The 27632-nt window shown below is 51.0% G+C and overlaps 11 protein-coding genes across 11 annotated transcripts; 5 read left to right on the forward strand and 6 right to left on the reverse strand.

The window, feature by feature from the left end:
* Positions 1–395: 395 nt before the first annotated feature.
* EsH8_VIII_001024 (uncharacterized protein) lies at positions 396–1742 on the reverse strand (the record flags this gene model as incomplete). Its single annotated transcript, XM_083270066.1, has 2 exons — positions 396–1118; positions 1434–1742. The coding sequence occupies 2 exons, from the start codon at positions 1740–1742 to the stop codon at positions 396–398; spliced, it is 1032 nt and encodes a 343-aa protein (XP_083129834.1).
* Positions 1743–2576: 834 nt separating this feature from the next.
* On the reverse strand, positions 2577–4033 carry EsH8_VIII_001025 (uncharacterized protein; the record flags this gene model as incomplete). Its single annotated transcript, XM_083270067.1, has 4 exons — positions 2577–3211; positions 3266–3380; positions 3433–3469; positions 3522–4033. 4 exons carry the CDS (start codon positions 4031–4033, stop codon positions 2577–2579), a joined length of 1299 nt encoding a protein of 432 aa, XP_083129835.1.
* A 3178-nt stretch (positions 4034–7211) lies between these two features.
* Positions 7212–8368, forward strand: EsH8_VIII_001026 (class I SAM-dependent methyltransferase; the record flags this gene model as incomplete). The annotated part of the gene is made up of 2 exons (XM_083270068.1): positions 7212–8263; positions 8317–8368. 2 exons carry the CDS (start codon positions 7212–7214, stop codon positions 8366–8368), a joined length of 1104 nt encoding a protein of 367 aa, XP_083129836.1.
* A 2268-nt stretch (positions 8369–10636) lies between these two features.
* EsH8_VIII_001027 (P-loop containing nucleoside triphosphate hydrolase protein) lies at positions 10637–12124 on the reverse strand (the record flags this gene model as incomplete). The annotated part of the gene is made up of 1 exon (XM_083270069.1): positions 10637–12124. The coding sequence occupies one exon, from the start codon at positions 12122–12124 to the stop codon at positions 10637–10639; it is 1488 nt and encodes a 495-aa protein (XP_083129837.1).
* Positions 12125–13029: 905 nt separating this feature from the next.
* EsH8_VIII_001028 (uncharacterized protein) lies at positions 13030–14022 on the reverse strand (the record flags this gene model as incomplete). Its single annotated transcript, XM_083270070.1, has 3 exons — positions 13030–13183; positions 13244–13341; positions 13402–14022. 3 exons carry the CDS (start codon positions 14020–14022, stop codon positions 13030–13032), a joined length of 873 nt encoding a protein of 290 aa, XP_083129838.1.
* An 826-nt stretch (positions 14023–14848) lies between these two features.
* On the forward strand, positions 14849–17233 carry EsH8_VIII_001029 (uncharacterized protein; the record flags this gene model as incomplete). The annotated part of the gene is made up of 4 exons (XM_083270071.1): positions 14849–15036; positions 15084–15357; positions 15405–16066; positions 16132–17233. 4 exons carry the CDS (start codon positions 14849–14851, stop codon positions 17231–17233), a joined length of 2226 nt encoding a protein of 741 aa, XP_083129839.1.
* A 185-nt stretch (positions 17234–17418) lies between these two features.
* On the reverse strand, positions 17419–18009 carry EsH8_VIII_001030 (flavoprotein; the record flags this gene model as incomplete). The annotated part of the gene is made up of 1 exon (XM_083270072.1): positions 17419–18009. The coding sequence occupies one exon, from the start codon at positions 18007–18009 to the stop codon at positions 17419–17421; it is 591 nt and encodes a 196-aa protein (XP_083129840.1).
* Positions 18010–18634: 625 nt separating this feature from the next.
* Positions 18635–20246, forward strand: EsH8_VIII_001031 (UbiD family decarboxylase; the record flags this gene model as incomplete). The annotated part of the gene is made up of 3 exons (XM_083270073.1): positions 18635–19467; positions 19539–19653; positions 19707–20246. 3 exons carry the CDS (start codon positions 18635–18637, stop codon positions 20244–20246), a joined length of 1488 nt encoding a protein of 495 aa, XP_083129841.1.
* Positions 20247–23281: 3035 nt separating this feature from the next.
* Positions 23282–24097, forward strand: EsH8_VIII_001032 (uncharacterized protein; the record flags this gene model as incomplete). The annotated part of the gene is made up of 2 exons (XM_083270074.1): positions 23282–23777; positions 23841–24097. The coding sequence occupies 2 exons, from the start codon at positions 23282–23284 to the stop codon at positions 24095–24097; spliced, it is 753 nt and encodes a 250-aa protein (XP_083129842.1).
* A 715-nt stretch (positions 24098–24812) lies between these two features.
* On the forward strand, positions 24813–25736 carry EsH8_VIII_001033 (uncharacterized protein; the record flags this gene model as incomplete). Its single annotated transcript, XM_083270075.1, has 1 exon — positions 24813–25736. One exon carries the CDS (start codon positions 24813–24815, stop codon positions 25734–25736), a length of 924 nt encoding a protein of 307 aa, XP_083129843.1.
* A 369-nt stretch (positions 25737–26105) lies between these two features.
* On the reverse strand, positions 26106–27539 carry EsH8_VIII_001034 (pectin lyase fold/virulence factor; the record flags this gene model as incomplete). Its single annotated transcript, XM_083270076.1, has 1 exon — positions 26106–27539. The coding sequence occupies one exon, from the start codon at positions 27537–27539 to the stop codon at positions 26106–26108; it is 1434 nt and encodes a 477-aa protein (XP_083129844.1).
* Between the last annotated feature and the right edge of the window lie 93 nt (positions 27540–27632).

The raw sequence follows: 27632 nt of genomic DNA on the forward strand, positions 1-27632 counted from the left end.
AACTGCATCCATCGAAAATTATGCCGTGTTTTTAAACGAAGCCAAGAGCGCACGCAATTCTGTGACGCCGGAATTTGTATTCCTTGGAATGCCGACCGTGGCGGCCTGCTTAGTGAGCAACAGGGCATTCGGCTCAAAAATATAGAAACATACTTACCTGCGCCACGGGGCCAAAAGGATTCCGTGGCTTTATTGATTCTTGGTTGACGTCATCACGCAATTGAATTCCTTCATACCGATGACACTGAAAATGCTGCGTCTTGCGTACTATCGCCCTAACAACCAACACCACGAACACCATGAGATGGTGAAAAGAACGATCAACAAGAATTTTTATTGGACGGGTTCAACCCGTTGCTTTTGTATATCCTGGAACCTTCGAGGCCTAACTGTTTCTATGAACGGGCTTTCGCACCTTCGGGCAAAGCGGCAATGTCAACTATGCTGACCCAGATGTTCTCCTTGTTTTCGCTGTAAGCAACAACCAACTTGTCACCAACCTGCACCGCAGTAGGATAGCTAAATCCGTGGGCCCGATTCTTGATACCATCGCGGGTGTCCGGCACGATATCCTTAGTTGCATTGGTGCGTAAAACACCAACCGCCGTGTAGGTTTGATCCTTACCTCGAGATACCGCCAGCGTGAGTGGCTGACGCTGAGGGTCTGCAGCATTGTACCTTGGGTTCGATAGCAGGTACCGGTCTCCGGTCTGGTCAAGCTTTCCTAAGAACTGCTTTGTCTTGGCGTCGGGGATGTTCGTTTGATAAATCTCGTTGCCAAGTGGCTCCTTCACTTTGGGATACCAGCCATCCCCGTTGGGATCCTCGTTGTACTCGATCCATACTGAATGAGTGTTATCCTTCTCGGGTGAAATATCACGCCAGTGCCGCTGCCAGTAGCCTCCAGTGGGCGAGTCGCTATCGTTATGCCAAACGGCGAAAGTCTGCTCTTCCATTTGATGTGTCCCATCGGCAGCAAATAATCCGTTGTTGTACAGCCATGGTGACCAAGCAGGCGCCTCATCAGGCTTTTTCAAGATGTTGTTGATCTCGCAGGCTCTTGCGCACTTTTTCATGCCATATTCGGTTCCATAAACTGTATCGGCATACAGCTCAGACTTAGTGAACTCATTCTTTTCTAGCCAACAAGGATCTTCAAGAGGCTCCCCGTCAAGAGAAATCTTGCGTGCGATCCGGCCCGCGGTTGCCCATCGGCCCGGGCACCACCTACTTCCAGATTGCCCAATGGCATAAAGTTCGCCGTCTGTCAGGTGTACAAACGACAATGCTTGCCAAGCGCGTTGAACAATTCCTCGGTCACACCAATATTTCCAATTGTGCAGTTCAGTTTGGTTGGGAAGCAGGGCAGCTGGCAAGAGACTTCTCCCGGCACTCCAAGTTAGACCACTGTCGTTTGATGCCGAGATCCATACGTCCTGGCCCATACTGTCTTCATCAACCGGAGCGGAAGAGTAGATGAGAAAGACGTTGGTGCCGACGGCAAACAATTCCGGGTGGTGAGCATAGGTACGGTTCTGAGCCACTCCGTTGTATATCTGGATTTCCTTTTCGACGGATATCTGATCCCAGCCAGCGTAGAGCGTATCGTTGTAGTCAAGTGGTGGCGATACCTGCCAGAGGCTCCCGGGTGACGGAGGAGCTGCGGATGCAGTTGGCAAACGCAGAGTTGCCCACTGCAAGGCCAGCGAGGCGACAAGCTTGGTGAAAGTAAATGATCGCATAGTGATAAGAAAGCATAGAGCGGTTGGTCACAGTCAATGAGTCTTCAGCTGAGTATCGGTCTCTAAGCTACTCCCAATGATGTAGCTTTGCGCTTCGGCAATATAGACATGGCGAATAACTTCCCTGATGGTTGATGGCACAAATAAGTATGAGCACGCTACCCCAGGGATCGGGTCAATTGAAGACATAGATGTGGAGGCCAAGATGGCTACTTGCAGAGGATGGGCGTTGATTGGGGGAATATTCAGCGAGGCAGGCCGGTTGATGTAGGATTGAGGGGTTTGCGTCTTGTCATAGCTTGGACTCCGCATTTCTTCGCGACCGGTCATAAAAAGACCACGCAAGGAAATCGTTTATCCGGATGGACGGATTAGCGTTCGAATAACTTCCTAAAATGAAACAACACCAAATCCGAGTAATTGTTTCCTATGACTGCATTTACAAACAACGAAGACAGTGATGTGTGTATTCAGATGATGTATGCCGCGTCAGGGTTGAAAGTACCGACTCAATTAAATATCATTGTTGGTTTTTGACACTCAACGCTAAGGCCTGAAATATCTGGTGCTGGGGTAAATTATTCAAGACGTTTTGGTGAAAGCAGATATTACTTCCAAACCGAACTCCCCCAATCGCCATCAACATGCAAGGCTGAGTAGTTTGGAATGCTTGTATTTCAATTATAATATTAACTACTCAAAGATGGTCATTCCTTCACAATGCCTTCGTTTCTGTCGTCAGCCCTTGTCTTTGGCGCATCCAGAATTGTGGCCATCATGTGAGTTTTCAACCCTTCTCAGATTCTGGTAAATGACATACCTCGCCACTTATTTCTAGGCCGGTCCGACTCCATCGAAGAACACCTCGTCTAACAGGGTGTACAGCACCTTCTGACCTTCCCACTGCTCCTCGGCGGCGCCAAGGATACGCTCAGGAGGCAGGACAAACCCAAAATCACCAGTATCGGGAAGCTCGATGGTGTAAGAGAAGTCGGCGCCACCAATAGCGTAGACATGGTCAGGCGCAGCACCGGTAGTGGTGTAAAGCGTGGCACCACTGGGTCCAAAGGTGAAGGTAGTGCGCCTGTCCGAGCTATCGCGGATAACTTCACTAAGAACAGAGGCAGTCTTGGTCCACTTGCCAAGCTCGGGAGCGTACCACTCCTCCTTGGAGCCGAAAGGAGAGAGGATGTACTGTCCGTAGCTGTGCCAGTCGATGTACAGCTTGATGCCACTGCTGTCGCGGAGCTTGCGGACGTATGCGTCCAGGCCCTGGTTCTCGACAGTGTCGGAAGGACGCTGGCCGCGGTAGGCTTGAGCACAGGCGTTGGTGGAAGCTCCGAATGGGTTGGCATCCCATCCGTACTCCCAATTTCTGTTGATGTCCGTGCCGTAGCAAGTCTGTTTTGGAGGAGGAGGTGTGCGGGTCTTACGCCAAAGCCGATCGACCTCCTGAGAGAAGACAAAGCCTTGAAGGGATTAGCAAATACCGTTTGATAATGCCCCAACCATGACCAACTTACCATCCGGGTTTACTACGGGGAAGATGTGGAAATCATATTGGTTCAGGATAGAGTCCGTGGCATTCGTAGCGTTCTTGTGGGCATTGATCAGCTGCAGGGTAATGTATTCAACGACCTGCAGATGAATCAGTTTCGCGGCATTCAATCCGTGATGCAACAAAACATACCGGAGCGGAAATCCATTCTCTCGCATGCACAGTACCGCTGGTTTGGTGTCAATAGAAATCGGGTTAGTGTTAGCAGGAATACAACTCACTGGTAGAGCACAGCAGGCTTTCCCGGCCCGTCATTTCCCCAAAGGTGGATTCCATGGATAGATCGGTTCTCGTATGAATGGCCAGAATAAACCAACTCGGAGTTATCGGGGAACGACTCGTGAAGATCGGTGAAGTAGCGGACATGGTCCGCGTACGGGTGATAAGAATCATACCACGAAAGATCATTCACATCTCGCTTGTACGTGCTGCGGACTTGAGATTCAGAGGCAATTGACTCTCCAAGGTCCTTGTGAAGGATGCGGTAGTCGAGTCCGAGTGATTCGACAGTCTCAATCTGGTCCGGAGAAATGACAATGTCGATATGGGTATCGACGTCGTGGTTCCATTGCTCGTGAGGGACGGTCGCTAGCTTCTCCTGGACGGTGGCCAATTGACTGAGGGTTTTCACGCGGAGCACCTGGTACCCCTCGTAGGACACCGGGTTTCTCTTGTGGAAGGAAAATCCGGCAGCCAGCGTGGCCAGAACTGAAGTCACGAGAGCGGTCTTCATATTGGCGGCTTACGGACAATTATCGAAGACGTGACAATGTAAACGTGCACTCGATGCCATACCCTGGGGCTTCGTTGGATGGTTATATATGTGTACATACTCCGCATCATGTTTTCCAAATTTGCACAACGTCTTTCGGTCAGCGCCAAGCCTTGTGAGAGTGGCACGACGATTGCGTGCTGAGTAGGCTACCTATGGGATGAGTGTGTAACGTGGACATTCACCAAAGTTCCGGAGGAGAGTCCTTTAGAAGATAAACGTGCAAAAGTTGTTCCCGTAGTTCGCTCTGTATGACGTAAGTAACGATCTCACCTTCCAATTTAACCCTAGCAAATGCATGGCATTTCTTGACCTCCTCACCAAGCTTCCTTTTTCGCGATATTTATTGACAATGACGTTTTTAATCCAAGCATTCTTCCCCTGTTACTTTACGCTAACCTATGGTGTAATATCGCAAACGCTGATTTTTCTGCTGCAGTTATTCTCATATGCACATGCAAAATGCCAAGACCAAGGGACTTTTGAGCGGCTAGGAACCAGGTTCCTCATATTGCCATCTCCATTAGCCCCAGTATTTCAAAGTAGGCCCAATTGAGTACCAGGCAGTTGTGCATTGAGTGTAAATCCCATCGTCAATCATGGCCCAAGCCTCCGGAAATGCTGTTGAGCCAGTGCTATTTCACTTGTGCACGCTTTGTTTCGCATTTATTCGGTTCCAGAAACATCAGGCTCGCAACGTATGTTTTCTTCTTCCTCCGCGTTATCAGGGCTGGAAAGCCAAGAATCGGGGTCTTTGAGATTAGCTCAGATGTCGGGGAAGTTGGGCACGGCTATGCAAGGGGCTCCTCTTGGCGCAGGTTTTCAGTTGCAGCGCATTTTGTCACTGCAGCAGGTGTCCACGTGGGATGGCACAGTAGAGGAGCCACGAGGAATCTGATAGCTTGGGATTTGAGTCACTTCACGAAGTCAATATTTAGCATGCCATGCCCATTATACTAATGTAATAACCGTGTACAAGTATGCTTTGTTTCGGCTCCACCAGACAATGCGGCTATTTAGATAATTGCGCAACACGTTATTGACCCAATAATGAGATATCTGGCAGATGCACGATCAAATGACCTGTATAACTATGGGGACAAGGTGGACTATGACAGTCACCGTGGTGGGTTCCAGTACTTAGTACTTTTGTGCCAGATAGTAAACATTGTCTTGATGTCTCTCAAATGGACAAACCACACTAATCCGTCCTGAGAATATTAAGGATCAATGTCAACTTCAATGAATTCTAAGGTAATAAATCAAACAAGGAGCAGCGGTTTTGACATGCACCATTTACGGACATGAATAATACTCATATAGAGATTTTACAAAGAGGTTTTTGGACATTCAATTGTGTAGACTGTTTCGATGGGCCCAAATGGCTTCGTCGCAGATAGTAGGCGCATTAGAGCTCCTGATCCTTAAGGACAGGCTGCAGACATTGCCCTAGTCTGGCGAGCTCGATTCTGAGTGCTAATACTAAACTCCGCGTGGTCTATTGTGAATTGTGAGATTTCAAACGACTATTCCCTTTGAAATCTGGATAGAAAGGTACCATTGTCTTCATTTGTTGAATGTTTCTCAACGTCGATGTTATAACGGACACCAATCATTACTCGCATGGGTGTGAATGTCTTACACCCCTGTGAAAGCCTTATATGCTAATGTACTCAATCATTTAAGTCAAGCGATAAGCAACTTTCAATGTACTCACATATAAGGGCTATAAGTAGATTCGCGATGTTTCAAAGCTGCCCCAACTCGAATACTTGCGGTAAGAAAGACTATTGCCCAAATTCTTAGAGTTTATGGAAACTCAGTAGCTGTTGAAGACGAGTTTGTCTGTTGCCATCCGTTTCAGAGTGAAAATGTTATCGGTTTCTATGAGTGAAAGAGAGAAATTTAAACACTTGTTTGAATTCATATTACTAGTCATTCTTTGACTGCTTATCCAATATTTATGGCCAAGATAGATCTGCAATGGTATCATGGTCATGAACAATGAATTATCAGTCGATTTTACAAAAAGCTTAATGTTCGTATTTTTAATTCCTTTGTCCAAGTAACAATGGCTCTATTTTGGGAAAGGTCTGATTGGTCGTGCTTATTTTGACTTGCCTTTGTAAGGATGTAATTCATCATTCATTCAAGCCAAATAAATTCGCATTCTTCCATTTATTAGCCAACAGGGATTTACAAGATTCGTTGTGAATTCATGGTAGATGTTGTTGCTGTATGGATATTTAATGGGCTCGGGAGTAAATCGGGTTGAAATGATTGCAACTAGCTGCTTTGAGACTCCGGAGGACAACAACCAATGGCTGGATTCGCAACGTGATACGAAGAGACCAACATTCGGCCCGGGACGAGAGAATACGGACCAAAAAGCCTCCAATTACCGTCGTCGTCGCCCACACAATGCCCTTAGCGATGTCCTCGGTACGGGAATGCAGGTTGCCCGAGTTCGTTAGCTGCATAAATAGCTCCCGGTGACCCCTGTCCAAGAGCGGTATCCGATTGCCCCCACCAGCACATTACCCGATGACAGCGTTGTTTATTTGACCTCCAAGAGTCGCTTCTCTTGGGCTAGGAAAGCCCCCAGGTTTCGGTGGTTTCTATGGCTAGAAACATAGCCACCTGACTTGAAAATCACACTTGATTAATGTCAGCTCTTCAGGGATCCTGCAGGACCGGATAGACTATCATGAGTGTGCACCCAATTCCATCAAACTCGCATATTCCAAGAACAACGTGTTTGCCGCCACGAAGTTCATATTGCTTTTCCGGCCATAGTGACCAATGGGAAAGCCTTTTAGCTTCCGAAGACTCAACGTCGGCGGCAGAGTGAGACAATTCCTTCTTCGCTCGGGGCAACGAGCTGCAAAACGCGGCCGATCATTATACATTGTTACGACTGTCACTGGCTGTCCTTAGCGAGACATTTCTTTCGTGAGTTCTGGGCGCAATCAGTGGTGCGGGATGCCCCGCAAATTTTCACTGCAATGTGTGTGCAATGTCACCTTCTTTAAAGGATGTCTTGGTCGCTACGTCCGTCAATTTCGCCGATTCTGCCTTCACCACATCCCCACGTTTGTTTTTCTTCAACCGACCGGGAGAATAGATCCAGTCGCACAAAATGGCTCAAAAAGCGACTGCCGATCAGGAGTTGACGCATTCAAGGCCCGCACAATCATCTCCCAGCCCGCCTCGCCACGATGTCGAGATCCACACGCCTGATATCGAAGCCGAATTGCAACCAGGTACTGAATACGATGACGACGCGGACTCTGCCATAGATGCTGCCAGCGTTGCCTCATCTACGACATCTCTGACCGAGAGCGTGTATAACTATCGAAGGCTACATGGCCGCACATACCAGGCTAGCCAGACAACTGAGTACTGGGCGCCGAACGACGACAAACAGAATGACGGGCTCGATATCATTCACAATGCGTTATTGATAATGTTCGACGACGAACTGTTCTTTGCCCCGATCGGAGATAACCCGCAGCGGGTCCTTGACGTTGGCACGGGCACTGGGATCTGGGCGATTGACTTCGCTGATCAGTACCCTGATACCGAAGTCATTGGCACCGACATCAGCCCCATCCAACCGGGCTGGGTTCCGGCTAATCTTCGATTCGTTATTGACGATTGTCTGCTCCACTGGTTGTGGCCCGAAAATCATTTCGACTTTGTGCATTTACGTTCGCTATATGGAAGTATTCCAGACTGGGTCGGGCTGTATAAGAATGCGTACCATCACCTCAAACCCGGTGGCTGGATCCAGAATTTAGAGATTAATGCCGGGATCCATTCTGACCATGCTGAATACGCTCCTGGCCACGTCTTCCACGAGTGGGCACGCATTTTCGAGCAAGGCGGATCTAAGACGGGAAGGTCCTTTACCATTGCTCAGGGGCACACAATGAGGGACAACATGGAGGAAGCGGGTTTCGTAGATGTGGTGGAGAAAAAGGTCAAACTACCTATGCATGGTTGGCCGAAGGACCCGAAGCTACAGCATGCTGGGATGCTGATCCAGGTGGCACTTGATGAGAGCCTTGAGGGATTCGTGATGTTCCTGTTGACCCAGGTCCTTGGATGGTCGCAGGAGGAAGCACTGGTTCTTACTGCACAGATGCGGAAAGAGATCAGGAAAAAGTCGAACTACGGATGGTGCGAAACGTAAGTGCGTCCTGTCGAACACAATTCCACTTTGCCTAACCCTGGATTTGAAGGACAATCGTTTACGGAAGAAAGCCGTTTTCGACAGGCTCTACCTGTCCTTAAGAGCTGCTTTGGCGAGCCTGAGTTGGTGAACTTCAAAAGTGACGGTATTTCAATTTGTCAGCTTTAGCTGGATAGGAAACGGCTTAGTTGGTACGGAAGGACGAAGGTTTTCGAATGCAGTATAAGAATAAGGAGATGATTTTAAGACACAACAGCTAGAAATGACGATCATAGTCTTTGCACTTGGAGTATAGAAGATAAATCTTACGCAGTTCCTCATACAACTACACAACCAAAACAAAAGGGGTTTTTGCCTCTTTCCAACATACTAAGTCACAACTTCCCATTATACACGACGTAGATACTCAGTAACTGCCATAAAATGGCACATTCCACTCCGGGGACCTATCGCTATTCAGATTGCATTGCAAATCAGCGCTCGGCACCGCGACTGGCTTCCTGTAATATTGGCCAAGAACAATGCTATTGTAGTGGATGTCATTTCACGATTTCAGTGAATTTTTCAATCCCATACCCCCATTTATTGTGGTCAACTACAACCGGATCAGTCCTTCACCCAGAATATAACTCTTCTCCGACCGGGAGGCCCACTGCCAGCACGAACATATCAGTAATGTGTCAATTGGCACGCGTACACGAGCTACTCACCTCCGGCTGTTAAGAGTCTAGTCATCATCGCAATTAAAAGTAGTTCCTCCCGCGGTTCCACCTTGTTGGCAGGCCGTGTTCTTAGACTTGCAATGGTCGCTGTCGGGTTTAACGTTTGCGGCACAGCAGAAGTCGCAAGTGGTTCCTTGAACGACGGCACCACAGTTCGAGGGCACCAAGCAGTGTCGGCTGACGAGAGGGAAGGAGGCGAACGATGATGGCATTGCAGCTGCCAGTGGAAGGAGAGCAACGAGATATTGGAGGGCGACCATGGTGGGTATAATATTGATTTTGACTTAATTTATTCGGCTAGTTTGAACTGCAAAAAAGACGGAGATTGATAAACGATGATATTAAAAAAAAAACAGAAACTATTCTGACGGCAAAGCTGGCTACAATGCTCTTATACTTCTCAGCCTTGAGTCGAGTCGTCAGCATTCGAAGCGGCGATGGTGATGTGGACGTTTCAGTTTCATGCGTAGGTTAAGCTTTCACAGCTATTGTTGGAGAAATCCTCTTTGGTGATGAGGTCGAAGATGATGTCCGCACGACAGTGATTGGGTCCAAAAGAAGGTTTGAAAACCTCTTCAGGGGTGAAGGGTCCAGGTAAGTAGGAAAGCGATAAATACACTTCAGCGCCTGTGCGCCAGTTACGCACCAGGTCGAGACGACTTCAGAAACTTGCTCGAAAACCGTGTGTTCGAGTTTAAAGTAGGGACAACGTGTCGTCCGTAACATGAGGGGAGTAGTCACAGGATATACCTATCTTTCTGCCTGAATGTGGGTTGAGCAGAGGGGGTTTGAGCCAATATTTTGTGTACCGTCTGAAAGCGTAATGAGCTTGTTTGGGGAAATTCCGTCCGAATATATGACGCATCAACGTATCGGCTCTGGTAGCTCTCCGTGAACTTACCCTGGCAATTTGTCGCGTGAGTCGGGGCGTCATTAAACGAAAAGACATTTGGCGAACTACACTCCCTGCCCCCGCCTGGATCATTGGACGCGTGAGCCAGGGCCTACCTTGCTTCTCAAGAGTTTACTCGACAAAACCTGACTACTGTGGTAAGCTTGCTACATCAAGTCCGATGTTTACTTGATTTCGGCGCTTTATGTTATTGAGTGTTAACTTTTTGAGTTGAACTTTGCACGGCTGTTGCACAGCGCACCCTGTGTTCAGGCCAACCACTGTGTATCAGTCCGGGAAGAATACACCTGCTTGGTGTTTGGAAGTTGACCCGGATCTTATGGCTTGCCTGGCTCAGGATCAGCTTCGGGGCCCCATCTTTATCCGTAAAACGAAGTGGGTGAGCAGGGAAGACTAGAATGAAACTATTGAAGAAGCATGAAAGTAGGTGATGTGCCTTTCTCCGCCAGAGGCAATCTAGACATGATACATCATTTGGTCATGTACATAGCTTGAACCCTGTGAGGAAGAAGAAATAAAAGCCGGCACCTTGAAACCGTTAAAATCCTAATCTCTATCAGATATGCCCTCTGATACTCTTGTGCTGTAGCGCATGTTCTATGGTGAAATCTACCCCAAGACATGGACATAAGAGTCTCCCTCATCAATTGCCCCGAACACAAAAGAAATCTAGGAAATATGTCCAGAACGTCTAAAATACAAATACACATAATAGTACAACCGATATTACACAACTACGCCTTCCCGTTCGTGGTGATAAACTCAAACTCCTTGTAGTGAGACTTGGCAAGTTCCTTCTCGACCCAAGCACCTATGCTCGCAACCGCGCTGTGGGGGCTCGCTAAATGAACTTGGAAGAAGCCTTGCAAGAGAGAAGGCGTAAATGTGTCTTCTGGGACCATGCTGGCAAACTGAGCAGCAAGGCTTCTGATCTCCCCCATGTCCAAGTGCGATGTGCAACCCAGATCGGGAGAAAACATGCGGATGAACATCTCTTCCGCGGATCGTCGGCTAATGTTGCCGAGCAGAACCTTCATGTCAACGCGGCCTGGCCGGACCAAGGCGCTGTCGAGCTGTTCGGGTCGGTTGGTTGTCATGATCACGATACGGCCCTCCTGAGACCCGACGCCATCTAGAACGTTCAGTAGGCCAGACAAGGTACAGTTGGGCACACTGCTGCCCTCAGGCGAATGGGCGCGTCCGTTTCCGGTTCCATTCTTCTCGTGATTGTTCGAACGCTCAACCCACACAGCGTCTATATCCTCGAGCAGGACCACGCACCGCGGAGGAATCTCCTGAAACATCTGCTCCAAGTCGGCATCTGTCGCAACACTGGGAATCTTGACTTCGTAAAGATCAAGCCCGAATTCGCCCGCAATAGCCACCGAGAGAGACGACTTGCCGGTTCCAGGCGGGCCGTAGAAGAGATAACCCCGGCGGTACGGCATGCTGCGGCTCTGGTATCGCATTTGAGTCTTGGGGTCCAGGTAATTCCGAATGTCAGTTAGGAGCTCCTCCTTCATGCCGTGATCGAAGTGCACGGTGTCAAGGTGGCGGAGGGGTTTTCGGGCTTTGGGTTTCCAGGCAAGGCCGTACCGGTCCCGAGAGTAGATGATGACGAAGTACTGCGTCTGCCTGTCGGCGTACTCACGGCAGGTCTCGATAAAATTCTGGACGGGCTCGGCTGACCAGCCAAAGCAGCTGAGAGTCAAGTCCTCGCCTCCGATGCCGTCGTAGCTTGGATCAGACAGCGAAGAGCTGAAATCCCCGACCGCGCGCGTCACGATAAGGAGATTGCCGCCAAACCAGATCCATCGCGAGTTCCAGTGGGGAGAGTACTGAAGAGTATGGCGGGTTTTCTTCAGTGCAGCCGCCCGGTCGGAGTTGGTGCGTCCGACCTCAGTGCGTCCCGTGAAGGAACGGTAGTGTCGGGGCCGATTGGCGAGGACCCATTTCACGACGCTCCGATTGACGGGATCGCCCCCGGGGATGGTGACGGAAGCGAGAAAGAACCGTCTGATGCAGCCGTATACCTCGCGCCAGGTATGTTGTAGGAGTCTCCATGCCGTGGGCAGTGTGCCGGCGATGGCGATGAGGGAGCCGATTTGGGTGATGTCGAGCTCGGACCATCGGGAGAGGACATCTCTCATCACACCAACTCCGTGAGGCCACGGGTCCAGCAGGGCGTGGCTTGCGCCAGCGACGTGGAATTGGTGAGCCATGTTCTCAATTAAATCAATAGAATCCAGTCGAATACGTCCAAGGATGGCCCGCGAGCACAGAGACACCCCGAGCAGGGGTGCCGAATGTCGGATACTCCGGGGCTTTCAAGGTGAGAATTGCACCTTGATTCGGAGCTCAGGCAAAGCCTGGCAGAAACAAACGAATGTGAAAGATGAACAAAGCAAAGATTAACGCATTGTGATGAAACGAATGACAAGAAGCGGAAGCATTGAAGAGTACAGACTGCTCGTAGGGGGTCAGCGACGAGGCCAACCTGTAAACATTCCCAGGGATTCGGAAAGGTTTTTCGATCATCCCCAGCTGAGCCACACATGCAAAGCCACAGCTTCAGCCATCCCAAGAGCGATGACGCCTTCGGCCCGATGTTGTTCCGATATTCTGCCCCACAATAAGCCGCAGAATCCGCAGTTTTCCTTCTTTTTGCTTTTTTCCTGGCCAAAGATCCAATTACAGGAAAAGAAAGGTACCCTACAATTGTCCAAGTACCCTGCATCCCAGACGTACCCTGTAACGCAAAATTCAGTCAAAAAAATGAAAACAGCATGAACGTCAAACTCTGTCTCCACTTTTATTTCACAGCTCACACAACACAAGCACGGCGCATTGAAACATATTGAATGGAAACCATTCGTTGTCTTCAGATGTCAGTGAAATGTCCTCTATTTGAATGGTTTATCTATTACAAAAATGAGAAGCAACATTCGCTGGAAATAGCCAGCACCTCATCGGCAACGGCGACGGAGAAACAGAACGATTTTGATGCAGCCGCACAATTGAAGGCTTGAGGGCTGAATGCTTAGTAGCGGAAGTACTGTTATACCCTTTATCCCCCTTCTATCCCAGATGCATAATGCTTTTGACGGTTCCTGGTGCAGAAAACCATCTACACCACTGCGAAAAGATTGTTTTTCAAACGCCATCTTGCCATACACAGGATGGCCGCACCGATCACAAGAGTGGCGCCCGTCCACATGGACAGTGCCAAATATCCCGAATGAGCGAGAATCTGACCACCGATCGGGGGGCCAACGAGGGCTCTGTTGGATATTGTGGTCAGTGTTTGTAGCGCAAGAAAGTGGTAGGTGTGAACAACTCACGTCACTGCGATGGCTCCCATCGTGAAGCCAACCGCCATGCCTTGACTGCGTTGGTCCGCAATCTTTCCAACGCAAGCGCTTTGCAAACTCATAACAGTCTGTGAAAGTACCGTGTCAGCTATTGACGTTCCCAACATTAGCGGTCTCGGCCATCTTACACCTGAGCAAAAACCATACGCCAAACTCCATAAGACGAGACCAGCAAGAGAGGTCGCTGCAGTCCAGCAGAAGCCGACGATACCGGCCGAAATCATTCCTATTATGCAAAGGTTGAAGTGTCCATATCGGTCTGCCAGCAGCCCAGGGAATACTCGACCAAAGAAAGAGGCTCCGTTGAGCCCCGAGATCAGGTAAAACGCTGTTGATGATGACAGGCCATGATGAATGCCATAGGCCGACACGTAAAAGATCGGAGTGAAGAGGCCGAAATATCCGATGGCCAGCCCACCACACACCAGCATGAACGCTTTGTTCTTAAGAATGGAGAAGTCTGTCTTCTTCTCAGGCTGTAACTCATCTGTCGACGATTCACTTCCTTTCTCGTTGCTGTCGGACGTCGGCTCTGAGATCGCCTGGGACTTGGCGGCGGATGCATCAACCACGGTGAAGCATGCAATGGCCAGCAAGGGGACCATGGTGAATGCTATGGCGCGCAAAGTCCAGCCGAATCCCACCTTTTGATGATTGAAAAGCTGTTCGAGCATGATCGGCCAGATGATACCGCCGATGGAGGAGCCTCCAATTGTCAGGCCCAGTGCGAGCCCGCGGCGGTGGGGCATGCGGCGCGAGACCACGGCCACCGGAGGACAAAATATCAGTGAACTGCTTACGCCAAGGAGGACTCCCTGCGCCAAAAACACTTGATAATATTGTGTGCATAGCGAGGTCATGAAGAGAGCGAGGAGTTGACCAATGCTGCCGACGCATAGTAGAATCTGGCGAAATTCAGCGTCTGCTATTCATAATTGGCGAGCAATAAGATACATACCGTAGGGCCTAGTCTATCACACAAAATTCCTGATATCGGCGCGCAGATGAATAGGATGAAAATGGAAACTGAGCCAATCCATGATATATCAGACTCGGGTTTCCCCAGATATGTTTGATAATACTCCTGAAAGATGCCAAATGCATTGAGGAAACCGACGGTGCAAAACAACGCAAGAGATGCACCAAAGACAGCGAGCCACGATCGTAAGCTAGAAATGACGGTCCAGTCAGCGTCAGAATTTGGCAATGGGCAAAAGGGCAGTGGCATACCTGTTGTAGCCTAGAGGGGGCTGAGGTGTATCCATGTATATGATTTGGGCGGTCAGTGAATAAAATGTCGCAAGAAAGCTACGTGTATTCCATCTGATCTGATACAAAATCTATAGAATTTCGAGAATGGTCTCAAGTCACACTTATGTATTGTTGATAGATGCCTTTATGGCGTGTAAGAGCGAATGGCAAAACCCCCTGGAAAAAGCGCCGCGGATTATCCGCGGAGGCATGTGGTCAGCCCCGCGGAAGGTCCGCGGGCGGAGCCAACTTTGTATGTTTGCATCAGCACCACCGACATGCATCCACCGACTTCATCCTTGACCCCAAAGAGTAATAGAAAATATGAAGCGCGGATCAGATTTCGATACAGAAAGCGAGCAGAAGCGTCGTCGGCAACCGCAGATCTCGTGCGATTCATGCCGGAAGAAGAAGCTGAAGTGCGACCGTGCAGAGCCATGCTCAAGCTGCGTGATACGCGGTTTGCCATGTACGGGCCAACCAGGCTCGCAGAAGCCAGCTGCAAGGAGCAGGTATGCATAGCCATCACGTTCGGTCACAGGGCTAACGAACTTGATAGCGCGTCACCTGTAAACGCGAGCAGCGATGACTCCATCGTTGGGCGGCTCCGGCGGCTGGAGCAAGCTGTGTTCGGATCCGCGGCCGCGACGACCGGAGCTTCCGCGGACCAGCTGCTGAACGCCGTCGACTCCTTTCGGGAAGAGACAACAACCGAAACCCGCCGTCGGCTTTCTACTTCTCTAAAACGATCGTCACAGAGGTCAACCTTAAACAGTGAGCGGCAGCAAACGGCCAAGTTCCTCGACTCAACGTTCGCTGGAAATGGCCTCAATGTACGACGCACTCCATTTTACTGCAGATAAAATACTAATTTTCTCAGATCTCATTGCCGTATGGTAAAATGGACTACCGTGTGGGCAATGTTTCCCAATTCCCCAAAACACCCGTCAGCACAACTCCTGGACTTACTCCTCCCGAGGACCCAGAACCACGTCTATCGACTTGGTTGATGACACGAGAGGAAGCCCTAAACCTACTCCAAGACTTCATCGAAAATCCATTTCACCTTCTCCCCATCATCCATGGACCTTCGGCGCGGTCGATGATCGACGCGTTCTATTCAAGGTTACTCCAGGGCAAAGACCCACATCCGGCACATGCTGCGCTGATACTTGGCATCGCGGCGACGAGCGCCTTCTTTTTCAATGGGAACTCCAAGATCTTCGATACCGGTACTTCAACGGAGGAAGCAACTCACGCTGCTCTCGCCTGGTTCGGCTCCTCGCTCAACATCCTTGAAAAGTCTCAGGCGAGGGATTACGGTTCTTTTGAGGCGGTCCAGGCAAGATGCATACTTGCTTACTTGGTTTATAACATGGAGGGTTGCTCTGCTCGCTTCAGATATCTTCATGGGTGCTCTCTGTCGTCCGCCCGTGAAATAAGCTTGCATCTTATCGACAGCCCTAACTCGGAGCAGCAAGATGACACAACGACGAGAGAATTCAAGAGGAGGGTATGGTGGCATATTACCGCTACGGACTGGTAAGCATTTGCGATCAAATCGGCCGCTTGTGTGTTTCTGTTTCGTGGTTCTAACGAGACCGCAGGATGCTCGGCCTCATGGGAGGGCCGACGGATGGTACCTACAATGTGCATCCGAGACAAATGAATGTCAAGCACCCCCGAAACATCAACGACGACGACTTGAGTCTTTCAGACGAGACAGTCGATCTGCCACCCGAGACTGCGACCATGATGAGCTGCTTTATCAGACGCACACAGCTAGCCGAAATAGCGCGGTCCATAATCGACGCCAGGGCACCAGGGGTTCCTGACGCTGAAATCATTGACTACGACCAGGTCCTCGAATTAGACCGTCTCTTTGAAGACGCATTTGCCGACTTGCCTCCTTTTCTCCGCCCCGAAGGCCCCGTCCCCCCCAATGCTCCACGCTATCTCGAACTACAAAGAGACGTCGTCCTGCTTGGGTTCAACTCCAGACGGGCACGACTACACCGACCATTCCTTCTCCATGACAAGGAGGACTCCCAGTACCAGCCGTCACGAGACATCTGCCTCCGCTCCGCCCGGACGGTTTTATCAATCTCCTCCAACCTGTTGAAGACTGCGCAGACCAAGGAGCCCGTCCAGGGCGACACCTCGCGCGTGATCGGAAACCGCCTGGGCTGTGTGATCGGCCACATGTTCATGGCATGCGCCATCCTAGCGCTCAACGCAGGGCTGGTGTCGGGCCGTGGAACCCCGGGGGCCGAAGATGACGGAGACGGCACCTCGTCGGACTCCACGGCCAAAATACATGAAGAAGTGGCGCGAGCCTGCCGCGCGCTCGCTGTCGCCGGTGAGGAATCGGCAGTGGCCGCAAACCTGGTCCGGAATCTTGTTGGCGTGCTCCGGAAGTATCGCGTTCAGGGGGTATATGACGTCGTCTCGTCAGAATCAGAGCCCACGGCCGATTCGGCGGGCCCGGATGCGCAAGATGAACAGGTTTCGGGAGAAGGCGCGGTACCTGGCCGATACACGCGCGAAAAGCAAGATCACTGTGATGATTACTATTCGGGCATGGTAGGAGAGAACGATCTCGGCTTGGACGGGCTCTGGAATAACATCCTGGGTGACACCTCAAACCCATATGCATATGGCTGGGATCAGGTTTTTGCTGGATTGGACACCTACTGTGGTCCGACCTGACGTGTGGTTCGGAGGAAAGAGAAGCTCAAAATCTAAATGGAGGCTATTTCAAGGGTAAATCTGCACCAGTTGGCTATGTATACCCCATTGGCTTGGGGGTGAGGATTTACACGATCGCAATTGCAAACGAGTTCAAAGGGGAAAAATAGCAAGCGCTGATTATTACATAGAATTTATTTATTACATTACGCCGACTTGTTCATTCCTTCCCATCTTTCAAAATTCCTGGCATCCAGTCCAAATAGGTCGAGCAGCCTCCCGACCATTTGTGTCAAAATATCATCAATGGACGACGGCCTCGTGTAGAAACCCACCACCGGAGGCGCAATAATGGCCCCGGCACGCGTGACATCCAGCATATTCCTCAGGTGGATCTCGCTCAGCGGCGTCTCCCTCACAGACAACACCAGCCTCCTCCTCTCCTTCAGGCAGACATCGGCCGCCCTCGTCACCAAGTCGTCGCAGATGCCGGCGTTGATGGCGGCCAGGGTCTTAACGGAGCAGGGCACGACGATCATGCCGTCGACGCGGTATGACCCGCTCGCGATGGGCGCGGCGAGGTCGTGCGAGCTGTAGGCGTGGTCCGCGAGGGCCTTGACCGCGGCCGGGGTGTAGTCCGTCTCGTACTTTATTGTCTCGGCGGCCCACTTGCTGATGATGAGGTGCGTCTCGACATTGAGGCGCCGGAGGGTCTGCAGGATGTGGATGCCGATTTGGGCGCCTGTTGCGCCTGTTATGGCGACTATGATCTTTTTGCGGGGTTGGACGTCGTTCATTGTAGGCGGTGCTCTTTGCGCGGGAGTGGAACTTGAAGTTGCTGAATTGGGATGGGTGGTGGTCAATGGCGATGATGCTGGCTGAGAACGGCAACAGATGACTTTTTTGGTTGTTTTCTGACGTGTAAAGTCTTGAGTAATTCCGAATGTGTCTTATTGCTCCATCTGGCAATCGTTAATTGCGACGGATTCCAGATATTTATCTCGATTGAATAAACGGCCACCCACGAAGAGTTCGGAGAATGACGAAGGGGCCAAATATAGGATGTCCGAACTCCCCGAGTCCTCCAACACAGCGTACGATTCCACTAAAAATCTATGGATAGCTTACTGTACTTTGAATAGGTACCTTGGTCCGGAGTGGGTCCGGAGAGATCGGAGCTTGGAAAGTACTCGGTCAATTCGGGGAATTCGGCACCACCGGGCACCATCCTCCTTGCTGGATACAGTTATGACACTCCCAAGATATAAGCATGGCTCGACCATCCAGAAGAACGACTGAAATTAGCCAAACTGAATAAACAAGTCAACATTCAACACACTGATTCCAGCCCACGAACTACAACTTTAGTTACACAAACCACACCAAACCATGTCTCCATCAAACCCACAAGACCTCCCGCATATGAACTTCCGCTCCTTCGTCGAAGCTCTCAGGGAAGATGGCGACCTCGTCGAGATCAACGAAGAGTGCGACCCGAACCTCGAGGTCGGCGCCATCATCCGCAAAGTCGTCGAGAGCGACGAGCGCGCGCCCCTCTTCAACAAGCTCAAGGGCCAGGACGACAACGGCTTCTGGCGCATCCTCGGCGCCCCAAACTCCCTGAGGGCCGATCCCTCGCAGAGGTTCGGACGCCTGGCGAGGCACCTCGGGCTCCCGCCCACGGCCACCATGAAGGAGATCCTCGACAAGATGGTCGCCGCCAAGACTGCCACCCCCATCCCGCCCGTGGTTGTCGAGTCCGGCTCTTGCAAGGAGTTCCGTCTTACGCCTGAGCAGTTTGACCTCACCAAGCTGCCCGCGCCCCTTCTTCACCAAGAAGACGGTGGAAAGTACATCCAGACCTACGGCATGCACATTGTCCAGTCCCCGGACGGCAAGTGGACAAACTGGTCCATCGCCCGCGCAATGGTCTACGACAAGAACCACCTTGCGGGGCTGATCATTGAGCCGCAGCACATCTGGCAGATCCACCAGATGTGGAAGAAGGAGGGCAAGGATATGCCGTGGGCCCTGGTGTTTGGCGTGCCCCCTGCGGCCATCATGGCGGCCAGCATGCCGTTGCCGGGCGGGCTGTCCGAGGCAGAATACATTGGCTCATTGGTCGGGGCGCCGCTGGAGGTTGTCAAGTGTGATACCAATGGCTTATATGTCCCCGCGAACTCGGAGATTGTGTTTGAGGGTGTTTGCTCTGCCACCGAGACCGCGCCTGAGGGTCCCTTTGGAGAGATGCATGGGTAAGTCTTTCGTCGAACTTCTGTGTCGCTTTGAACAAATATGGGACATAGTCTGACAACCATGTTCCTAGTTATGTGTTCCCCGGAGAGGCTAGACCTCAGCCAAAGTACAGGGTCGACCTCATCACACATCGCAAAGATGCCATCCTCCCAATCTCCAACTGCGGACGGTTGACTGACGAGACGGTAAGTCGAACCAAGCCGACCAGGCTCTTGTCATGCAAAGCTAACTTTCGAAGCATACGATGATTGGACCTTTGGCTGCCGCCGAGATTGGGTTCCTGCTCAAGTCCAAGGGGTTCCCCATCAAGGAAGCCTTTTCACCCTTCGAATCGCAAGTAACATGGGTCGCTCTGCAAGTTGATACAGAGAAGCTCCGAAGTATGGGAACCAACGCAAAGGACTTCTGCCGCAAGATTGGCGAGATTGTCTTCAGCGACAAGGTCGGATACACAATCCATCGCCTTGTCATCGTAGGTGACGATATCGACGTATACGACTTCAAAGACGTCATCTGGGCTTTCAGCACGCGCTGCCGCCCAGGTTTGGATGAGTACCACTTTGAAGATGTGCGTGGGTTCCCGCTGATCCCGTACATGTCTCATGGAAACGGCGACAAGCATATGGGCGGAAAGGTGGTGTCGGATTGCCTTATGCCAACGGAATACACTACTGGCCGCGACTGGCAGGCTGCGGACTTTAAGGAGTCGTTTCCGGCTGAGGTTCAAGAGAAGGTCCTTCAACGTTGGGAGTCTTTTGGATTCACATCCAAAAAATAAGGAAGTAATGGATAAAGGTTAAAGAGCTAGCGATTCAACGATTCTAAGGGGGGTAGAGATAGTCATATATAGAATCGGTCTCTGGAATATCACCCAATATTCGGAACAAACATGTCGTTTCCTCCCAAGCTATGGTCAGACATGATATAATCAAAGGCTCCGAGAGGAGATAAATCAAAGTTGACTGGAAAATCCCAATCTGTGGTATCCATGCCCCAAATACTATATGGTCAGCAACCTTCAAAGATTTTGACGGGTAAGGGAACGACTTACTTCGCCTGTTCTTCGCCAAGGTTACCGCTCTGGATTGGTTCAGCCCTCCCTTCCAGAGGCAACGGTTGACTGTCCGTTCCATTGACCACAGGCCCCGAGTCCCGTGCGTTGACATCCCGCTCTGCTAAAGTTCGCAGAGTTTTGAGAGCCTTGAGGGCTTTCTTGAGAGTGTTCGATAAATGCCCTGCGGTAGTTGGTTCCGTGGAAGACCCTGGCTCATCTTCTCCCTCGGAAAGACTGGTGATGAGCTCATCTTGAAGCATCAATGTTTCCGGAAGGTATCTTGTCTCCCTCATCAGACTCAGCAAGAGAACCGACGTTAGTCCGTTGTGGATAAATGCCCATGAGCGCCTGGCATGTCCAGCGATGGACCTCAAGCGAACGTAAGCTCGAACACTCCGTCTGAGAGACTCTTGAAACTGTTCAAGAACAGCAGTTCTTTCTCGTTCGTCAAGTTCCGATGACCGACTGCTAGAAACAAAAGGCCGGCATAGCGTAGAAATGACAAAGTGTCGGTGTAGCTCGAAGGCGTAATGTTCTTGAATCTGCCGTATTGATATGCATGTCTTAGGGTTTACGAGATGTGAGGAGAGACTGGCTTCAATAGATTTGATGTCTTTGAGTGCTGACATTGGATGGCCACGGACGTTGGTGTGAGATGAAAGGTGCCGGAGTGTGATGTGACAAAGCCAGCTCATGGATTGGAGGTATGTGAGACCTCGACCTTCGACTGAGTCACCGAGATGAAGTAGATCGTCTTCAAAGTCCATCTCATATGATGCCGGAGGGCGACCAAAAGCGAGCGCAAGTAATGAGTCCTGCCAAACAACTGCCAGCCTGGGTCACTGTCAGTTTTGTATTTTTCCAGCTGTGTACAGGAATTACCTCAAACTTCTGGCCTCTTCATCCGGTACTGCCGGAGTGGAATGACGTCCAGCTTTCTGGTGTAGGCCAAGACATTGCGCAAGTCGTATCGTGGTACCCCCCAAGACCCAGGCAGCCTGAGGCTTCATGTCGTTTTGCAGCACATTGCCCAGTAGGAGAAGCGTCTGCACGGCTTCTTTCGATGGCCTCGCCAGATAGTCTGTGGATCGCAGTAGGTCAAATGCATGTTTTGCTGCAGTGTGTCAGCGCATTGCGGAATTGCAAGCATTGCAAATGATGATTCCAAACCTACTGTGCCGCTGAGATGTCAAGATACGATCTTGGAGACACATGTCGGAGAATTGCGCTCCCGATGCTAGGATGGCGTGCAGCAGAGACAGCCAACGTGGGTCATTGAGTGACTCGAATTCACTTTCGAAGGTCGGGTCACTTCTTGCATTGACCAGTTGACATATATTCTCCTCGATGCTGTCCAGATTGCAGGTTATGACGTGAAATGGATGGACCCGGCGACGGAACAGTTCGAATAGTCTAACGATCTCCTGATCACTAGGTAAAGACGGGTAGGACAGTATGGATGTCCTAGTCTCCTCGCTGACACCTAGCAGCGGTAGGATGCCTGTTTCAAATGCCGATTGACGGGCTGGGTCATCCCTTGATCGTACCGAGCGTCGACGAACCATGTTTACAACAGAGTTGTCAGCTAAGAACAGGGTGTCGCCGCCTCCCCTCGCTGTCGACGTGTTTGTCGTGGGCAATACTGCAGGGTCCGAGGGCGCGGTCATGTTTGGGGTTGGCATTGTATTGAAATCCTCCATGGGGACTTGACCCACAACTTGAAAGTTTGGATAAGTTTCTTGATGACTAGCATCTGTTTCTGAGGTGTGGCTCGGCAGACGCGTTGTCCTTCTCGTTGACGGCGCAGGCGATCTGGGACTGCCGAGCGATTGACGCGAGGATTTCTCATACTCGCACAAGTCGGGATGGCCTCGTTTGTCGCAGGTGGAACACGGCAGCGCCTTGTCGCATTTCACTTTTCGCTCTCGGCATGGCAAGCAAGACTTGGGATTGCCGCGAACGCCATTGCGGGTTTGTTGGCGCGATCGGAGCAGGTCTCTGAAGCTTGCTGGGCGGCCGTTCGGAGTGTTCGGAGAAGCACGAATGGAGGAATCCATCCCAATACGCCTCACGAATGGAAGGAAAACGACGGATAATACCGCAGCAAGAGGTTAGAAGAGGCAACTAACAAGATTCGGATTGCCGATGCCAAGACAGACGGAGGTGGAGGTTCTGCTGTTGACGAGTGGTCGATGTCGGTCCCCACTAGGCGCCGTCTTCGGTCTTCGGAGAAACCGTGGAAGACGCTGGTCGGATGGGGCTCGGGCACGGATCACCGCCAACCGCGGCGTGTAAGGCGCCTGCTTCTCTGTGTTCACGCGGGAGCCCTTCCTGCCTTCCTGCCGTCGTATGACGGGTCCGGCACTTGCATTTTGCAGATTCGCACTCGTTTCTGATTTCCACCTTTACCTGCACATCCAGTCAACAGACACTTCTTTCCTCTTCCAAAATCCATTCACTTTCCAAGGTCCTGGCCTCGTCCTCAACCGGAAGGATGCCGTCACTGGGAGCTCTTGAAACTTCCACGAGAAGCCAGCCCGTTCTCGACAACTCTCACTCCCCAGTCTCCTTTTTTGTATCCTCTCCTCTTCTCTCTCTTCTCTCTGTTCTCTCCGTTTTCTTCTCCACCAAAACAACAAGGCGTCCGCATTGACAAACAATAGACTCCAATCACCTCACGTTCTTCATTCCATTCTATCAGTTCGCCACCGTACCTCTTATTACCCATTCACACTTTTATCTCGTCAAGACTTGAAAATATGATCGACGCCAACGAACAGCGTCCATCCACTGCGGCAGGGCCGATGGACTCCTCGGCAGCGGCCAACGAACTGGCAACGCCCGCGACACATGAAGCCATCAACGGCACTGTCGAGACCGTCACTGCAGCCGGAGCCACGTACACCACGTCAGAAATCAATGGACAGTCGTCGCCCACTCTAGTCGAAGCCATGGAGGTTGAAGCTCGGCCCGGTGACCAGGCATCAACGTCTCCGATCAACGCCGACGAGTTCATCACCATCTCCTACGGGGCTAGATCCAAGGCAATCCCCAAGCCTAGCTCTTACAACTCGCTCCACGACAGAGTCCGGAACATGCTCGGATTCTACAGGAGGGACAAATTCAAGATCTGTCTTATGCGACCCATTATGCCCTTCCAGGTCGAGATTGACGTTGATTCGTACGGCTTGGTCACCAATCAGTGTGCTCTCCGAGTCGAAACCATGAGCAGAGTAGCCGTCACAGTGGTAGACAGTAAGTAACAATGCACCTATCTCCAAACTCCCGCAACAGTCACTCATTCTGCCGTTACTACAGGAACTGCTTCCGCATATCCCCCCACTACATTTCTCATCGACTCCTGGTGCCACTTGAGACTGCTCAAAACAAGCTACGCCGCCATGCGACACAGACCCGCAAACAGCTTCTGCCTTCTTCACCAACACGGTATCGTTCGCGATAGCGACACTCTCGAAAGTTTGGGAATGCCATCACATGTTACCGAATTCGCATTCCACCCAACCCCCGCCAACCACATCGGTCAATACGTTGGCCAAGGAAATTTGTATGATTGATGGAACACCCTCCTGTGCTATTGCCCTTTTGCAACCTTATCCTGAATTCAACTACGGCCGCATACCTAAGGCGCATCGACAGCGAAAACATACTATCCTCCCATCCATCAGCGAAGATGAATGTCTGCAAATTTGCACACTGAAGTAATTGGTTCGAAACAGCATGGCAATCAATCATGTTGTTAACTCCATACATAATAAGGAGACTCTGGTTGGTATGCGTATATGCCCGGAGGACACCATTTGGCATTGTCGTGAAAGCGGGAGAGTCTGATAGAACAGCATAATGCCGAACATAGCTTACAATGCAACTGTAAACCCGAATTCTTTGGGCTGTCAATGCTGGACTGCGACTCAGTTGAGACAAAGCAGAAATACAAGCTGCTGCGTTCCCGAACAATTCCATCGCATAGTGACATGCAGTGACACCGAGAACATCACCAATGATCTTTTCAAGCAAGTCTAGTTTTGCAACAAGCTTGACGTCATGTCGTTTTCAAAGTCGTTCCAGAATCGGCCCCAATATTTTACCAAAGTCCCCTCAGATAACGAGGTCGGGCCGATGCCGGCAAATATGCCGATTGCATGCTTACCGGGGCAGGTCTTGTACGTACGCGTCTGCCTAATTCATGTCTCGTTGTCCAAACAGTGACCTTTCAACGAATTAGTAACACCACATTGAAACTTTGACCGTATCCCATCAACCGATCTCAGAATGGCGACTACCTCATCCGCACATCCCCTCGCATCGACTCTGACCCCAGAGTTCCTGGCATCAATTGTCCAAGCCCGCCTGCCACCTAACAAGGGCGAGCAACACAACCTGAGTGATGTATGGACAAGCAAGTCACCGGCCTTGGATTCGGAGGAAACCCGATCTCAATTTTGGTCCGCGCTGGTCGCCCTGAGTAAGATACCGCTTCCTGAAATGCCGGACTTGATGTCCTTTCTTCCGCCGCCCAGCGACCCGGACTTTCCCGAGCAGTGTCTCGGCCTGACCCTGCTCGTCGACCAAGGACCGCGATTGTTCTGCCGCGGCCTCGACGCTCGCTGGGCAGACGTCTTCTTCGGCGCCATCGCTCGGCAGCTGGCCCACTCGTGGTTCGCCTTGCCGGCAGACCAGCGGCCCGACTCCTGGGATCGGTGGAGAGCCGCCGGCGCCAGTTTCGAGCATTGGGTATTGGCGCACGTCTTCTTCTCGTGTCCGTTCGTGCACAGCGAGAAATTGGAGGACCACGAAATCGGGCTCCGGTTCACAGAGGAGAGGAGGAAGGCGGCGGAAGAGCGAGCCGGCGAGGAGGACCCGTATCGCAAGCGGAGATCAGAGATTCTCTCCGACGCCACAGCCTTCCCGAGGGTCGTCCAGGCGGGGCCGCCTAGGGGAGAGGGTGCGACCACGCAGCAGTGGGTTTTCTGGTCCGGCATGCTGATGGATGTCCATTGGCCCATCATCCAAAAGTTCGGTCGGTATCCGTACAGGAACGCCATTCAGGGGCGGGAAAGCACGGAAGAGGAGGTGAAGTGGCTTGATGAGACGGAGCATTTCGCCGAGGCGAGTTCAGAAGTTGCGGAGAAAGTCAAGGAAGACATCGCGGCAGGCAGATGGACTCCATTGAGCGAGACTCTAAGCCCTATATAAGAGTACGAAACAGTGGTCAACGCCATTTTAGGGTACGAAAAGAGGTCGTCGACGGGGTGGTTTCTCCCTGTTTTTTTGCCCGACGAGTTATGCACACAAGGGGAAATTCTTTCTCATTCACATTGTCTGTTCGGTGTCCGTGTGACACATTAGGTGGTGGAATACCTGCCACGGAATTAGAACAAGCAGGGCAAGTGGACCAACAAGGTTGTGTATCTTAACGGCATGGATCATTGCTCGGGATGAAGCAATTCATTTCGATAGTGCGATTGTCACAGCGAATATCAAGGCTTTTTTTGCTCATCACCATAAAACGCGTATTCGGTTCTCAGAAGGAGAGAAATCTCCCAATTAGACGCCTATCTGCTCCTAGACGAAGGTCAAATTTCTCACGTGCTCGTTGACATACATGGGAACAAAATCCGAAGCCATATACCACCCTGGCTTCTTCATCTTATCGCTAATCTGCAGTCCGTTGACGGTTAGGTTCTCAAACCGAACAAACTCAATCCCCCTCGTCCCATCGTAGCCCGTCATGATGGCTGTGTTGGCGTTGCTGCCATTGTAAACCAGGTTTCGCACTGTAATGTTGGAAACCCCACGGCCAGGGGACGTGTTGTACTTCTGGTTGTACATTACCATCATAGTGATGATCTGGCCCATCCTGAAGTCCTCAACCCGAACGTCTTCGATCAGCACGTTCTTGACTAGGTTGCTGTCCCCGGGGTTGATCGCTATAGCACCTTGGTATCCCATCTGATACTCGCGCATGTCCATGATGTCAATGTTGCGAATTGTAATATCGGACATGGTTTCGGGATTGACCGAGTTGCCATGGGTGCCGATGTTGATTGGGTGCGCAACATCCGCCCACAGGGCCGAATTTTGGATCGTTATGTTACTGCTGTCACCGTACCACTCGTTCCTATGGTTGTATATCGCAATGCAGTCATCCGAGTTGCGCATAAAGATCTTTTCGAGTAGGACATTCTTGCTGCAGTATAGGTCGATGCCATCGCCCCATTGTGTGGCGCTAAATGATCGCAGATTCTTCACGGTCACAGTGTCCGATTCTGCGACGTTGAAAGTGTAGTGGGTCGGATTGAGGACGGTGATGGAATCGATTGTGACGTCCTTTGTACCTTGGGCGGAAATTCCTCCGTTGGGGGATTTGTAGAGTATGCCGTGGCCTCGGATGGAGGCAGATGTGGCGTTGTCAAGGGTGACTGACGCTTTCAGGACGGCTCCTGGGGCCAAGTACAGAGTTTTTCCAGAAGGGATAGCGAGAGCTTCGTTGACAACATGGTAGCCTGGCCCGTAGAAAATGATGTCTGTATCATTACTCGAGGGAATATCTGTCGGTAGCCGGTTGGTAACAAGATGCAGTACATCGAAGACGGATCCCGTAGTCTGAATGACGATGTCTTTTGGCTCAGACAAGGTAAATGTCAGAGTATTGTTATCGACAGCAGGATTGATGCCGTAAGATTCTGGACGAATGCGCGGGGTGGTAATAATGCCCGAGTTATACGTGACTGATATATCGACACTGCCGTCGAAGTCGAACAGAGCGAGGGAGCTAGGGTGAACCTTGGCAGAACCGGTGGTGATATTGATCTCGTGGAGATTAACAAGATAAGTTGCCAGGGATTGCCAATCCTCATTTGGTGCGCGGACGTTGATGGTGTAAGAGGTGGATTGTGGAACTTCGCTGGGGATTGGGTAAGTTTGGACTGGGGAGAGTCCATTCGCTACACAAGCGATTGCTGCTATCCCCAGCAGCGCTAGGCCGTGTTGTCCCATGCTGTTTGTGGCCGACAACAGAGAGAAAACTTCACCAAGTATTCGTCCAAAATCCTGTATTAGACGCCCTTTTGTGCTGTCTTGTTTCATTCT

The sequence above is a fragment of the Colletotrichum jinshuiense genome, chromosome 8 (genome assembly GCF_051148585.1).
Source record: "Colletotrichum jinshuiense chromosome 8, complete sequence".
Taxonomy (NCBI): Eukaryota; Fungi; Ascomycota; class Sordariomycetes; order Glomerellales; family Glomerellaceae; genus Colletotrichum; species Colletotrichum jinshuiense.